Here is a 15,486-nt window from a genome sequence, read left to right as displayed (position 1 = left end):
GCAAACCGGAAGTCCATACCTGAACTTCCGGTTTGCTCAGGGCCGGGTTTTTGCACTCCGGAGGCTTCAGGGAAGCTCATGAAGCCTCCAGAGGGCCTCCGGGGGAGCTCTTTTCACCCTCCCCAGGCTCCTATAAAGGTTCTGAACTCAGCTGGCCAGCGTGCACATGCACGCTGGCCAGCTGACAGGGCAGCGCCTCGCTTGCCCTGACAAATGGCTCTCCATGCCACCTGTGGCATGCATGCCATAAGTTCGCCATCACTGCCCTAGGTTCCTGATTTGTTTCTTATTTAAATTTTAAAACAACAGAACAGAACAGAACGGATAGGATAGGACAGGACAGTTGGAAGGGACCTTGGAGGTCTTCCAGTCCAACCCCCTGCTTAGGCAGGAAACCCTACACCACTTCAGACAAATGGCTATCCAACATCTTAAAAACTTCCAGTGTTGGAGCATTTACAACTTCTGGAGGCAAGTTGTTCCACTGACTAATTGTTCTAACTGTCAGGAAATTTCTCCTTAGTTCTAGGTTGCTTCTCTCCTTGATTAGTTTCCACCCATTGCTTCTTGTCTTACCCTCAGGTGCTTTGGAGAATAGCTTGACTCCTTCTTCTTTATGGCAGCCCCTGAGATATTGAAACACTGCTATCATGTCACCCCTTGTCCTTCTCTTTACTAGATTAGCCATGTCCAGTTCCTGCAACCGTTCTTCATATGTTTTAGCCTCTAGTCCCTTCCAGTCCTCTACATCATACACAAACTAATATTTTTATTGCTACTTAAATAATGCTAATAGTTGCATAAAGCCAAAACACATCACCTTTTTAGTTCCTTTAATTTAATTTATTTTTTAAAAAAACATTCTTAAGTCCTAAAAAACCACTATCCGTCTCATTGTTTTATCAAGAGCTGTCTTGAATTCAGTGTTCTGGATTGTGTAGATGAATGGATTTAACATGGGTACAAAGCTGGTGCGCACAAGTGATATGACTTTATTGAGTTGAGGATCCCCTTGCGTAGAAGGACGCAAGTACATGATCATGTCTGCTGCGTAGAAGATAATTAGAACGGTGAGGTGGGAGGCACAGGTGAGGAAGGCTTTGGAGCGTCCAGTGGCAGAAGAAATCCGGATTATAGCAGCTACAATGTGCATGTATGATATCAGGGAAAGGGCAAAGGACCCCCACATGAAAGTGGCACCATAGATGAGACCGATTCTCTCTATCAGAGTTGTATCAGCGCAGGCCAATCTCAGAACGGGTCCGACGTCACAAAAAAAGTGGTCAATGATGTTGTCCTTGCAATAAGGAAATGTCCATATCACTATGGTCTGAGAAAAGACAATCAGGAACCCAGCAATCCAAGACCCCAAAGCCAACTGACAGATGAATGGATTGGTCATGACCATGTTATAGAGTAAAGGTTTACAAATGGCCATGTAGCGATCAAAAGACATGATCGAGAGCATCAGGAACTCAACCCCTCCCATCGCAAAGACGGTGAAAAACTGTGCCACGCAGCATGCAAAACAGATGGTATTTTGACCCAAGATGAGATTGGTCAACATTTTGGGGATTTCTGCTGAGGTGGAACAGATCTCAGCCAGGGAGAAGTTGAGGAGGAAGAAATACATTGGCGTATGGAGCATGGGTTCCAGGATAACGATGAAGATGATTAAAGCGTGTCCTAAAAGGGACAGAAGGTACATCAGTAGAACTACGGTGTAAAACACCATTGTCAGCTCCCGTAATTGCGGAAATCCCACAAGAATGAACTCTTCAACCAAAGTTACATTGGCCATCTTCTTCTTTCCTACAATAGAAAGGAGACCACAATGTGAGAAGAAAAATAACTTCCTGAATAAAGGGTAGCTAGTGTCACACAACATTTCTGATACCCAGGATTAATATCTGAAATTTCATATGGGGATAGTTTTTTTTGCAAACTAACTGCAATTATCTTTCAGAATCAGTTGCCCAAAGTTAGACTCACACAATTGGCAATTTGTTCCTTATAATCATGTAAGCAAAATAATGAGATTTCTTTGCTTATTCATGTCAGAAGCATCACAATTAAAATAAGGCATGCAGTATGACCTAACATTTAAAATATAAAATTCAAGATGGAAATATGTACAAATTAAAGAGACCTCGCCCAGAAACGAGCAGCATTAATTGTGTTCTATAATAATAATAATAATAATAATAATAATAATAATAATAATAATAATAATAATAATAATAATAATAATAATAATAAATATTTATTTCTTAGCCGCACCCTCTCCCGAAGGACTCGGGGCAGCGTACAATAAAACATATGAAATAAATATATAGACAAGACATACATATTACAAAAACATATACCAAGACATGTACAAGGAGGAGGTCGGCTAATGAATAAAAACAATAAAGTGCAATGTTTAGAAACCCCTAAATAATTGAATACAATTAAAATACCCAAATAAAAACCCATCAGGAGCGATATAGTTAGATCAAAGTTGAGCCAGGCCAGCTACTTGGAATAGGTGGGTCTTGAGCTTTATACGAAAGGAGCGGAGGTCAGAGGTATTCCTAATATCCGGAGGGAGGTCATTCCACAGGGCTGGGCCCGCCACAGAGAAGGCTCTACTCCTAGGCGCCGCCCCTCGACACTGTCTGGTGGACGGCACCTGGAGGAGGCCCTCTCTGTGCGAGCGGATTGGTCGCAGGATGTATGGGGCAGAATGCGATCCCGCAAGTAACTAGGTCCTGAGCTATGGAGTTTTAACCCTAGCAATAGCGCTTAGACTTATTCAAACTTCACAGTCCTTTACAGATCTCTCTTCATGATAATCAGGTTGAGCTCATTTTAATTACCTTCCAAAGAACAGATTTTTTTAAAGTAATCCCTTGAACTACGAAACAACTTTTCATAGAATAGAGTAGAGTAGAGTAGAGTAGAGTAGAGTAGAGTAGAGTAGAGTAGGGTAGAGTAGTATTATGCAGAGTAGAGTAGAGTAGAGTAGAATAGAATAGAATAGAATAGAATAGAATAGAATAGAATAGAATAGAATAGAATAGACATATTCTACATAAAGAAAACGACATAAAGAAAAATACTACATGAACAGAAAGAGTTTTCCTAGAAAATTATGGGTGAAGGTGTCTACCTTTTGCTTCTCAGGTTCATTATACCTCTCACCTCGTAGGAAGAATTACACTTAGGAGATAAGATGCTCTTCTTAGAAGCAAAGGATGCAAAATTCAAGGCTGCTGGATCATCAATAATCCAGACTAAATCTCAAATGGGTCCTTTCTATTATCTTCCAAGGGCTCAGATGCCTACTGAACATCAAAAGAGACATGCAAAACATTTTTTTCTGCCTTTTAAAATGTCCATCTCCGTTTACAAATTCTTCCTAATAATCAGGTTTGGGTTCATTTTAATTACCTTCACAAGAAGAGATATTGTGAAGTCATCCCTTGACCAAGAAGTAACTTTTCCCCTACTGCAGGAGCAGAAAGAGCTTTCATAGACAATTATGGGAGAAGGTGGCTATTTGGTGCTTCTTAGGTCCCATGCCCCTTATCTTGTAGGAAGAATTAACCTTGGGAGATAAAAGCGAAGGATGCAAAATTCAAGGCTGCTGAATCATCATTGGTCAAGACTAAATCTTGAATGGGTTCCTAGAAACCTTCCCACCTGCCCAATTGAAACAGATTAATACAACAGGGGAAAAATCAACACTGCATTCACAGGAATTTCATTTCGTGGTGCTTAATTAGATTGAAATAAAGCAGAGTCAGTTTGGACCCTGGTCAGGCATGACTTTATCTCCACACCTCCATGACAAGAGTTGGAATCCTGGCATGATTTTCAAGGCCGTATAAAACCAGGGTTTCAAAACTTGGTATGATTTATGGCTATCATTCCAATAGCATCACCTACATTTCAGATCCTCTATATATCATGGCACAGCTCACATCTGTCTGTCTGTCTGTCTGTCTACATCTCGTACCCCGTCTCTCTATCAATCCATCTGTCCATCTGTCTGTCTAACTATCTGTCTGTCTCTCCATCTCTCTGTTGGTCCCTCCATCCATCCATCCAATCCAATCCACCCACCCACCCATCCATTATTCAAGCATCCATCCATGCATCCACCCACCCACCAATCCATCCATCCATCCATCCATCCATCCATCCATCCATCCATCCATCCATCCATCCATCCATCCATCCATCTATCTATCTATCTATCTATCTATCTATCTATCTATCTATCTATCTATCTTGTATTATCTATCATCTCTCTCTGTCACACACACTCTCTTGCTGGCTAACTATTTATCTATCCACCATCACAGCTTCCACATGTTAAAGATTTTCTCCTTTCAGCTCAGAAAAAAAGTTGATTTTTTTTCTCACAAACATCAGTTTTACAGCTGTTGATAAGGGCACAGGGTTTAACCAGATCAAATAGATAATCTCAGTTCTTACCTTCTTAGTCACCATTGAGCATGTCCTGGAGACCATATTAGCAAAGAAAAGCCTTACATATAACTCTGTGTAGTAAGTGTGAATAGATGGAAGGGTTTCCCTCCCTTTACATGATCTCGTAACAGGTCCTCAGGGGTACTGCAAGTTATGTAAAACTTTCCTTTAAGAAAATATAACTTTACAAAGAACTTCATATACACAGTTGTATTATAAAGGAGTGAGATTAATCCTTTTTATTAATAGTTAGGATCAAGAATGAATGGGCATCTAAGCCAGGATGACTAACAAGGATAGTATATATGATGTGATTTACTTCATTTTTTGGAGTATAAAACGCACCTGACTATAAGATGCACCTAAATTTAGAGCAGGAAAACAACACTAACAAAAAGTTTTTTGGCCTCTGCATTCCGCATTTTCAGCCCGTTTCTGGGGGGGGGGGTTGTTGGCTCTTTCCCAGCCTTTTTTCTACCCATTTTCAAGGCTTTTTTTGGGGGGGGGCTGTTTTTGAGGCTTTTTTGACCCTTTTGGGGGCCATTTTTCCCAAAAACAGATGATAGTAGATAGATAGATAGATAGATAGATAGATAGATAGATAGATAGATAGATAGATAGATAGATAGATGATAGATAGATAGATAGATAAATGATAGATGATAGATAGATATATTGATGATAGATGATAGATAGATAGATAGATAGATAGATAGATAGATGATAGATAGATAGATAGATAGATAGATAGATAGATAGATAGATGATAGATAGATAGATAGATGATAGATAGATGATAGATGATAGATAGATAGATTGATGATAGATAGATAGATAGATAGATAGATAGATAGATAGATAGATAGATAGATGATAGATGATAGATAGATAGATTGATGATAGATAGATAGATAGATAGATAGATAGATAGATAGATAGATAGATAGATAGATAGATAGATGATAGGTAGATAGGTAGATAGGTAGATAGGTAGAAGATAGATGATTGATAGATAATAGATTGAAGATAGATAGATGATAGATAGATGATAAATAGATAGATAGATTGATAAATAATAGATGATAGATAGGTAGATAGGTAGATAGGTAGGTGGTTAGGTAGTTAGGTAGATAGATAGATAGATAGATAGATAGATAGATAGATAGATGATAGATAGATAGATAGATAGATAGATAGATAGATAGATGATAGATGATAGATGATAGATGATAGTTGATAGTTGATAGATGATAGATGATAGATGATAGATGATAGATGATAGATGATAGATGATAGATGATAGACAGACAGACAGACATCCTTTAATGATGCCATCATCAAAATAGCCCTCCATAGAACCACACAGGATGTTCATTCAGGCTAGCCGACCGTACGGAAGGGAGCTAGCAACCTACTCCCTTCCACAAAGCCCTGCCAAACTTGGCTGCCTTCCACATGGCCTTTCCTGTGGTCCCCTATGCCCACTTGCCTTCCAAGGAAGGAAGGAAAGGAAGGAAAGAAAGAGAACCTATGACCACAATTGAGCCCAGAATTTTGGTTGCTAAGCAAGAGCGTTGTTAAGTGAGTTTCACCACATTTTACAAGTTGGCCAAGCCCACCTGGTCACATGACCACCAAGCCACCGCCACAAAATATGCCACAACCACAAAATAAGCCACGCCCACGAAGCCAGTAGTAAAAATATTTTGAAACCCACCACTGTATATACTGCTTCAAAGTGCCTTACAGCACTCTCTAAGTGGTTTACAAAGCCAGCACATTATCGCTAACAATCTGGCTCCTCGTTTTGCTGACCTGGGAAGGCCAAGTCAACCTTGAATCGGTCAGGATCGAACTCCTGGCAGTGAGCAGAGTCAACCTGCAATACTGCGTTCTAACCACTAGGCCAACACGGCTCATGTTGAATGATTAAATTGAATACGTAAACAAAATTCAGATGCTTGGTAACTGGTATGTATTTAGGATAATTGTAGTGTCCCACAGTCATGTGATCGGATTTTACAGCCCTCTGACAAACAAAGTCCATGAGGGAACCAGATCCACTTACCGTACTTTTCAGACTATAAGACACACCGGAATATAAGACGCACCATGATTTTGAAGAGATAAAGTTTTAGAAAAAGTTTTTGCACTCTGGAGGCCTCAAACTCTCTGCACGCCTCTTTTTTTTTGCAAAAAAGGGGGGGCATGCAGAGCTTTGGGAGGCTCTTAGAGTGCTCCTGGGGGATGGGGGGAGGGCAAAAATGAGCAAAAACGGCCCATTTTATGCCCTCCCCAGCCCTCAGGAGCACTTTCCAAGCCTCCCAAATCCTCTGCCCGGCCATTTTGGTGAAGGGAGGCGGGGTTTCGGTAGACCAAAAATGCTGTATTCAGTGTATAAGACAAACCCAGATTTTCACCCTCTTTTTTGAGGGAAAAAGGTGCATCTTATACTCTGAAAAATACGGTAATAACCGTGTTATTAACTTTAATCAACGAAGTGATTCACTTAACTAAAGTTGTCAAACGGGGCAAAACTCAACTGTCTTGCTTAGTGAGGGAAACTTTGGACTTAATTCTGGTTATAGGTCAAGGACCACCTGAATTCCCAAAAGCCAACAGACAGTTCCCAGCTTCATCTCAATACATAAGAATATTTCCGAGCCTTCTTGAAAACCTTAATAAATCTAAACTGAATGATTTGGTGGCTTAGACCAGGGGTGTCAAACTCAAGGCCCGCAGGCCAGATCCATCCTCTGGAGTGCTTTGAGTTGGCCCATGGGGCTGGCCTAGAAACAGCAAAGGACTGGACCACGATGCCTCTGCCTAGCAAAAATGGAGCTTAGGGGGGCATGTGGGGGCCACCGTGCTCCATTTTGGCTTGCAGAGGGCTGCAGGTGGCCGTCGTGGCCAAATGTAGGGTGTGAGGGGGCACTTGTGGCCTTTGAGTTCTGTTTTTGGTGGCAGAGGGCTATCAAAACCAAACAAAAACAAAAGGAGAAATGTTTACCCCTTTTGCATTTGAACATGCAAGAGGAAAGGAGAAAGGGAAAGAGGAAAGACAAAAAAAATATGGAAGGAGAGCAAGGAAGGAAAAATAAGGAAGGAGGGGAAGGAAGAAGAAAGGAGAATGAAGAGGGAAAGAAAAAGAAGAAAAAGAAAAAAGGAAGGAAGGAAGGAGATAATGAGAGTTAGGGAGGATTTTAGGGAAGTCCTGCCTTAGCACTTGGCCACCACAGGTGCCCCTGACATGAGTGATGTCAAAACTGCCACACCCACCTTGGCCACGCCTACCCTGGCCCCCAAGTCAAACACCACCCTGATAAGGCCCTGAACGTAATTGAGTTTGACACCTCTGGCCTAGACAGAGTTATCTCCAAAAGAAAGATGTTCTAATTAATCTGCCTTCCTAATGATCAATCCCTTTCTCCCAGCTTCGCCTAGATAATTTTAGAGGAGCCATTTCCATTATTTCAAAGCTGTTCTCTGAAGACATCCATACACAAACTACTCATTGGCCTAATGGAAACTATTACATCAGTTACGATATCCCTGAGGGGCGATTAAGGAATTAAATTTTTCTGACTATTCTGTCTTAAGGAAGAGATTTATATGTAGAATCTTTCTATGGTAAAATGATCTTCACAACACGTTTGGTGATGGCCAGAAGGGTAAGAATGGAGAGTCAATATTTTTTCTTCTTGAACGGGTTGTAGTTGATAATTGCATATACTTCCTGTTGAAATGTCAATCTTAACACATTTCTGCATCATGAGTGCAATTTCTTCTTATTGAGATTAAATATATCAGCCAAACACATAGAATTTTGCTGTATGGAAATTGGCAAAGCTGTACCTAATTTAAAATCTCAGGCTCAAGACAGATGGATCAGAATCGGAATGAAGCTGGAAGGAGCCTTGGAGGTCTTCTAGATGAAGGAGAGTCCTTAAAAATTGCATGGGTCAAAAAGAGTGCTGTGGAAATATCAACAGACTCCTCATATCCTGGACATCAATTGTTTCAACTTCTAACCCTCAAAATGACATTATAGAACATTGCACACCAGATCAAATAGACACAAGGACAGTTTCCCCCCCACATGCCATCACTCTGCTAAACAACTAATTCCCACAACACTATCAAACTATTTACTAAAAGACTGTATTACTTTTATTCTTCTCATTCTTCCTAGTAAGTCCCTCTTCCCACTTATGAGTATAACCTTGTTGCTTGTATCATTACGGTTTACATTGCTTTATTTGTTTCCTAGTATAATTTGATTGCTTATTTAGTAACCTACGACTAGTAGTAACCAAAGACAAATTCCTTCTGTGTCTAATCATACTTGGCCAATAAAGAATTTTATTAAGTGTGATTGGAGACACAAGGAATTTGTGTTTGGAGCATAAGCTCTCTGTGTCCATAAAAGGAAAAAAGTACATTAATCAAGAATCATAAGATACAACTCTAAGTGATAGTTCTTGTGTCTAGTTGTTCTGGTGTGCAGTGCCCTATAGCATCGTTTTGAGGGTAGAAGTTGAAACAATTTATATCCAGGATGTGAGGGGTCTGTAGATATTTTCACAGCCCTGTTCTTGACTCGTGCAGTATACAGGTCCTCAATGGAAGGCAGGTTGGTAGCCATTGTTTTTTCTGCAGTTCTGATTATCCTCTGAAGTCTGTGTCTCTCTTGTTGGGTTGCTGAGCCAAAACAGACTGTTATAGAGGTGGAGATGACAGACTCAACAATTCCTCTGTAGAACTGAATCAGGAGCTCTTTGGGCAGTTTGAGCTTTCTGAGTTGATACATAAAGAACATTCTTTGTTGTGCTTTTTTGATGAGATTTTTGATGTTAGATGACCATTTTAAGCCTTGAGATACGAAAGAACCTAGAAACCTGAAGGTCTCTACTGTTGATACTGTGTCGTCTAGTATTGTAAGAGGTGGTAATATAGGAGGCTTTCTTCAAAAATGCATCAAAATGGAGAACATGGAGATCTGACAATTTTATTTGTATTTCTTTGATCTGAGTGGCCCTCACAAAGCACTGAGATGGTTGCAAAGGTTTATAGTAGCACTTCCCAGGTTCAAAGAATAAGACTGGTGTTGGTAAAAGTGTGTCTGATTATTTAGATAAAATTAATATATTACTATTTCCATGGCTATACCTTTTTTGTCATTCTTTTTTTTTCTTAGCCATCATAATCTGAGCATGTAAAGACTATTCCCAGGTGACATTTCAGAAATGAATCCTGTATGTCAAAATGTTTTGCAATGCATCCTAAATTTACCATCTTTATTCACTTATCTTGTAAATCCTCAGTTATCCAAATCATGGTTGTCTCAAAAGTACCGTGTTTCCCCGAAAATAAGACAGGGTCTTATTTTCTTTTGACCCCCTGAAATAAGCAGTTCACCTTATTTTCGGGCAGGTCTTATTATATTTGAGGTGCAGGAGGAGGCGAGCGTGGTCACCTCATGGCTGCTGCTCTGTTGCAATATTTTCAGGGAGGTCTTATTTTCGGTGGAGGGCTTATTTTAGCACATGTGCTCAAAAGCCCGGTTGGGCTTATTATTTGGGGAGGTCTTATTTTCAGGGAAACAGGGTACTTTTGCAAAAGGTAACTCGGTTTTCTTTGTTTTTCGTTGAAGATGTTTTGCTTCCCATCCAAGAAGCTTCATCACTTATGACTGGATGGTGGGGGTGATGGAAGGATTAATTCTGAGTGGAAGAACTAATAGTATCAACCTCCCCATGTCATCTAGTCAGAACTGATGAAGCTTCTTGGATGAGAAGCAAAACGTCTTCAAGGAAAAACAAGGAAAGTACAGTTGCCTTTTGAAAAATCACCTTGATTTAGAAAGTTATTTTTTCTGCTTAAATGTGTTCTTCTTTTATTTCAGGAAAACAGAAGATGGCCAGTGTAATGTCTGAAATATCAATCCAAACACTGAAATATAATGTGGGGCATTATGTGAATTTTGACATCACCATAGTGACTTTTTATATACTTATGGGCATAATATATTTCAAATGATAAAATGCATTTCCCTTTTTCATTAAATGTGTAGGTGTTACAACGATAATAGTCAATAGTTTTCCAGACAGACAAATGTAGATAAATAGAACATTTCAGAAGTTTTAAAGGCACTGTGCTTCCTTCCTACAACTTTTTTTCCTGTATTGAGATTTTTTTCTTCATCTGTTTCTGTTTCTTAACTTTATTTGAAAATGTAATGTACGCGTTAGCAATAATGTTTGAAATGCTAGATGTTATCTGAGCTAATGCTGAGAAATCATTGACCATTTTGAAAGGATGGAGCCTAGGAATATTTCCAGAGTAACTGAATTCATCCTACTAGGAATTCCTTTTCTGTATGATTTTCACCGATTCTTCTTTGTGGTGGGTCTCTTCATTTACTTTGTAACCATCCTTGGGAATGGCTTCATCCTCATCATCGTCGCAATTGAGCCGAGACTTCAGACCCCGATGTACATCTTCCTCAGCAACCTTGCTTTCCTGGAGATCTGCTATACCTCCACTGCGGTACCCAAATTACTACAGACGTTTATACAAACCAAAACCACCATCTGCTTCCACTGTTGCCTTATTCAAGGGCTTTTTCACTTCTATTTTGGTAGTACGGAACTTTTCATCCTTACTGCTATGGCTTTTGACCGCTATGTGGCCATCTGCAAGCCCCTTCAGTATCCCATCATGATGTCCAGGCACGTGTGCCTTCAAATGTCTCTGGCCACCTGGTATGTCTCCTTTCTGATTATGTTTCCTAATTCTGTTATGGTTTGGAGACTGCCGTTCTGCAAGTCCAATATCGTTGACCATTTCTTCTGCGATTTCGGTCCTATGTTGAGCCTTGCCTGTGCTGACACTCATCTCATTGAGTTTCTCGGAATGTTAGCCGCCTTTCTCAGTGTGATTATGACTTTGCTTCTCATCATTCTGTCCTACATTTTCATCATTGTCACCATTCTGCGCTTTCCCTCCATTGTGGGGTGGAAGAAGGCCTTCTCCACCTGCTCATCTCACCTGTTGGTGGTGTCCATATTATATGGCGCTCTTGCCTTCATGTACGTGAGGCCCGATGTCCACTCCTCAAACCGCTTCACAAGGACCATGGCGGTCTTAAACACCACTCTTACCCCAATGCTGAATCCTTTCATATACACCATTCGGAATGCCGAAGTCAAAAAAGCCGTCCAGAATGTAATCCATAAAAGGAAAAGGATCTTAAATTGAGATAATGATTGGAACAACAGTTCCAGGACTCTCAAATGTAGTAGAAATAAAATGAAATTTAGAGGTTTGTGGCATTGGTGACATTTTGAGTGACACAATCAGAATTCAACTGGCAATCATTTTAGACTTAAAAACACATGTCTAGTTTGATGGAAAGGACTAGAGGTAACTTGATAACAGTATTCCCATATCTTAGAGGCTGCCACAAAGAGGAGGGAGTCAAGTTTTCCTCCAAGGCACCTGAGGGTAGGACAAGAAGCAATGGGTGAAAACCGATCAAGAAGAGAAGCAACTTAGAAGTAAGGAGAAATTTCCTGACAGTTAGAACAATAAATCAGTGGAACAACTTGCCTCCAGATGTTTTAAATGCTCCAACACTGGAGGTTTTTAAGAAGAGATTGGACAACCATTTGTCTGAAGTGGTGTAGGGTTTCCTGCCTAAGCAGGGGTTCAATTAGAAGACCTCCAAAATCACTTCCAAATTTGTTATTCCTTATTCCCTGTCCCATTCTATCCCAATCTATTCCATTCTGTTCCATTCCATTCCAATCCAATCCATTCCATTTCCCTCCACTCCACTCCAGTCTATTCCATTCTGTTCTATGCAACACAGATAGTCCTCAACCTATGACTGTCAGACCTACAGCCATATTCCTTTTGGATCTTTGGCCGGCCACACTTTCTATTATTCTACTCTGGCCTCTTCGATTGTGGGAAAGTGGGAGGAGGGATTGTACAGAGTTAGATGTTATGTAGCCTAAACTAAATTCCTTTCTGAGAGCCAAGGTCATCCTTTCTCTCTGCACCTCTGCACCTGACCAGAACTAGATGGGTTGAACTGCCATCATGGCAGTGGAAGATGGGACTATGTGATGGACTTGAGGGTGTGGAGCAAGTTCGTGACCTTCCAATGGGGTGAGGAAAACTGGGAAGCTTTCAGATTCAGGTTTTCCAGATGTGCCAGCATGGCTTCCTTAATAAATTAGAACTTTGAGCAATATTTTGCCTTGGAGCAGTTTAATTTTGGATGCTACTTGGAACCCTGACAATGACCACAATGTGACTCCAATATGTATGTGTGTGTGTGTGTGTGTGTAGGCACCGGAGGGATGGAGCAGCAGTGAGAGCCAAAGGAGGGGGGCTCCTGATGCCATGCCTTGGAGCAGTGGGGAGGAGTCACGGGACAGTGACACAGACATCAGCAGGGAGTTCTTAGATGCTCGTTACCGCCACGCCCACAGGCGCAAGGAGCAAGGGCCCAGTTACCGGCGGTAATTGCTCTCAGCTGCTAATATTTTTTTTTTATTTTTAATATGGTTTTCTGCCTGGATGGTTTTCTGTAATGAGCCGAAGGACAGAAAGGGGGAGTAGTGAGCTCCCTCCCATATTTGGTCATACCAGGGGTTGTAACACAAATACATACCTATTTCCCTGGCTCAGCTGATAAGGAGGAGAGTCTGTGCTTTAGTGGCTAATACTCCTGCCTAATATGTAATACAGCCCTGGTTCAAATCCCAGTAAGGGTATGGCTAGCTGATGAGAGCTAAATAGCTTGAAATAGATCTATACTAGTCTCCCTTTATTTATTTATCAGCACAAATACAACACAAATATAAAAAGGTAACATTAAAAATAAAAATATGATTTTCTGCCTGCATGGTCTTCTGTGATGAGCCAAAGGACAGAAAGAGGGAGTAGTGACCTTCCTCCCATATTTAGGCATACCAGGGGTTGTAACACAAATATATATATATTTATTTATCAGTACAATTACAACATATATATATATATATATATATATATATATATATATATATATATATATATATATATATGTGTGTGTGTGTGTGTGTGTGTGTGTGTGTGTGTGTGTGTGTGTGTGTGTGTCTGTTGTATATACACACACACACACACACAAAACAGATACACTTTCTACAGTATGTAAAGAAGGAGGATTCTTTGTGTTGTTTCTGAGTTCAACATTTCTGTTGTTGAGACAATAGTTACGTGAGGTTTGCCCCACTGTACTATCTTTCTTAACACAGTTGTTAAGTGAAATCTGTCTTTCCCATTGATGTTGTTTGTTGGAAGGTCACCTATGGGGATCCCTAGGACATTGCAACTGTCATAAATGTGAGCCAGTTGTTAAGCGCCTGAATTTTGAGCACCTGGTCATGGGGATGCTTTAATGGTCATAAGCATGAAACATGCTCATAAGTCTCTTTTTCAGTGTGGTTATCGCTTCAAGTGGTCACTAAACAAACGATTGTCATTTGAGGACTACATGTACAGATGCTCAATGTTTTTGAATGCTGAACATGAGGACGGCTTGTGTTATGATTCTTTTTTGCACCCTCATAATCCTTAGTAAGAAATAAACTTTTTTATATGAAGGAAAATGGGTTTTGTTGTGCATTTAATGGAATTGATATCCCAACTTTCTTCTCGAATGGCCCTCAAAAGCTGAAAAAAATTCAAGGGGGGAGAGGAATCATTTATTCCAAGCATATATATCAGACCACAAAAAATATCCAGAGAATTAGCAAAGCTCAGATCAAAGTGTATTATGATTTTGACAGGCTTCTCTTTTATCTAGTCCATAAAAAGGAAAGGATCTCAAAGCCGAAAACTGAAAGAGTGCATCAGTTCTTTCCACGGGCGGCTTTGCAGAATAAAAGAGTTACAATTAGAACCAAAGTTCCCAAAAGTTGTAACAGACATGTAATTTTGGATTTAATTGATCCTTTTCTTACGTTTTAAATAATAATTAAAAAAAACAACAACAAGAATGAACCTCAGTAAATGAATGATTGTAAGTCAACAGCTACCTTTTTAAAAAACACAATGCATATAGGAACAGTTTCACCCAATTAATCTTCCCTCCTAATGATCAATCCCTTTCTCACAGCTTGGCCTAGGTCAGTGCTTCTCAATTATTTTCTGTCATGCCCCCCCTAGGAAGAAGAAAACATTTCGCGCCCCCCCCCGCGCGACTGTAAATAGTATCATTTGTCTAGTATCATAGCACACCGGTCTTTCCTTGTCTCCCACCGTAGTCACATGCTTTCTTTCCTCTTTCCCTCTTACTTGTCTATCCTTCCTTCCACCCTCCCTTCCTCCTTCCCTTCCTTCCTGCCTCCCTTCCAGTTCCCTCCTTCCTCTTTCCCCCTGCCTGCCTGCCTTCTTTCCCTCCTGCTTATCTATGCTTCCTTCCTTCCTTGCACCTCCCTCCCTTCTGCCTGCCTGCCTTCTTTCCTCTTTCCCTATCCTCCTATCCTTCCTTTCTCCCTCCCTCCTTCCCTGCCTCCCTTCCAGTTCCCTCCTTCCTCTTTCCTCCTGTCTGCCTGCCTTCTTTCCCTCCTGCTTATCTATGCTTCCTTCCTTCCTTGCACCTCCCTCCCTTCTGCCTGCCTGCCTTCTTTCCTCTTTCCCTATCCTCCTATCCTTCCTTTCTCCCTCCCTCCTTCCCTGCCTCCCTTCCAGTTCCCTCCTTCCTCTTTCCTCCTGCCTGCCTGCCTTCTTTCCCTCCTGCTTATCTATGCTTCCTTCCTTCCTTGTACCTCCCTCCCTTCTGCCTGCCTGCCTTCTTTCCTCTTTCCCTATCCTCCTATCCTTCCTTTCTCCCTCCCTCCTTCCCTGCCTCCCTTCCAGTTCCATTCTTCCCTCCTTCCTTCTGCCTCCTTCCTGCCTGCTTGCCTTCTTTCCTCTTTCCCTCCGGCGTGTCTGCTTTTCTTTCCTTCCTTCCACCTC

General features: G+C 40.9%; 2 protein-coding genes across 2 annotated transcripts; one reads left to right on the top strand and one right to left on the bottom strand.

Moving 5' to 3' along the window:
* Positions 1 to 871: 871 nt before the first annotated feature.
* On the bottom strand, positions 872 to 1,801 carry LOC309401215 (olfactory receptor 6X1-like; the record flags this gene model as incomplete). The annotated part of the gene is made up of 1 exon (XM_081970284.1): positions 872 to 1,801. The coding sequence occupies one exon, from the start codon at positions 1,799 to 1,801 to the stop codon at positions 872 to 874; it is 930 nt and encodes a 309-aa protein (XP_081826410.1).
* An 8,993-nt stretch (positions 1,802 to 10,794) lies between these two features.
* On the top strand, positions 10,795 to 11,736 carry LOC309401214 (olfactory receptor 6X1-like; the record flags this gene model as incomplete). The annotated part of the gene is made up of 1 exon (XM_081970283.1): positions 10,795 to 11,736. The coding sequence occupies one exon, from the start codon at positions 10,795 to 10,797 to the stop codon at positions 11,734 to 11,736; it is 942 nt and encodes a 313-aa protein (XP_081826409.1).
* Positions 11,737 to 15,486: the final 3,750 nt, after the last annotated feature.

The sequence above is a fragment of the Natrix helvetica genome, assembly GCF_964273705.1.
Source record: "Natrix helvetica genome assembly, chromosome: Z".
In the NCBI taxonomy this organism is placed as follows: domain Eukaryota; kingdom Metazoa; phylum Chordata; class Lepidosauria; order Squamata; family Natricidae; genus Natrix; species Natrix helvetica.
This window is presented reverse-complemented; position numbering and strand designations above follow the sequence as displayed.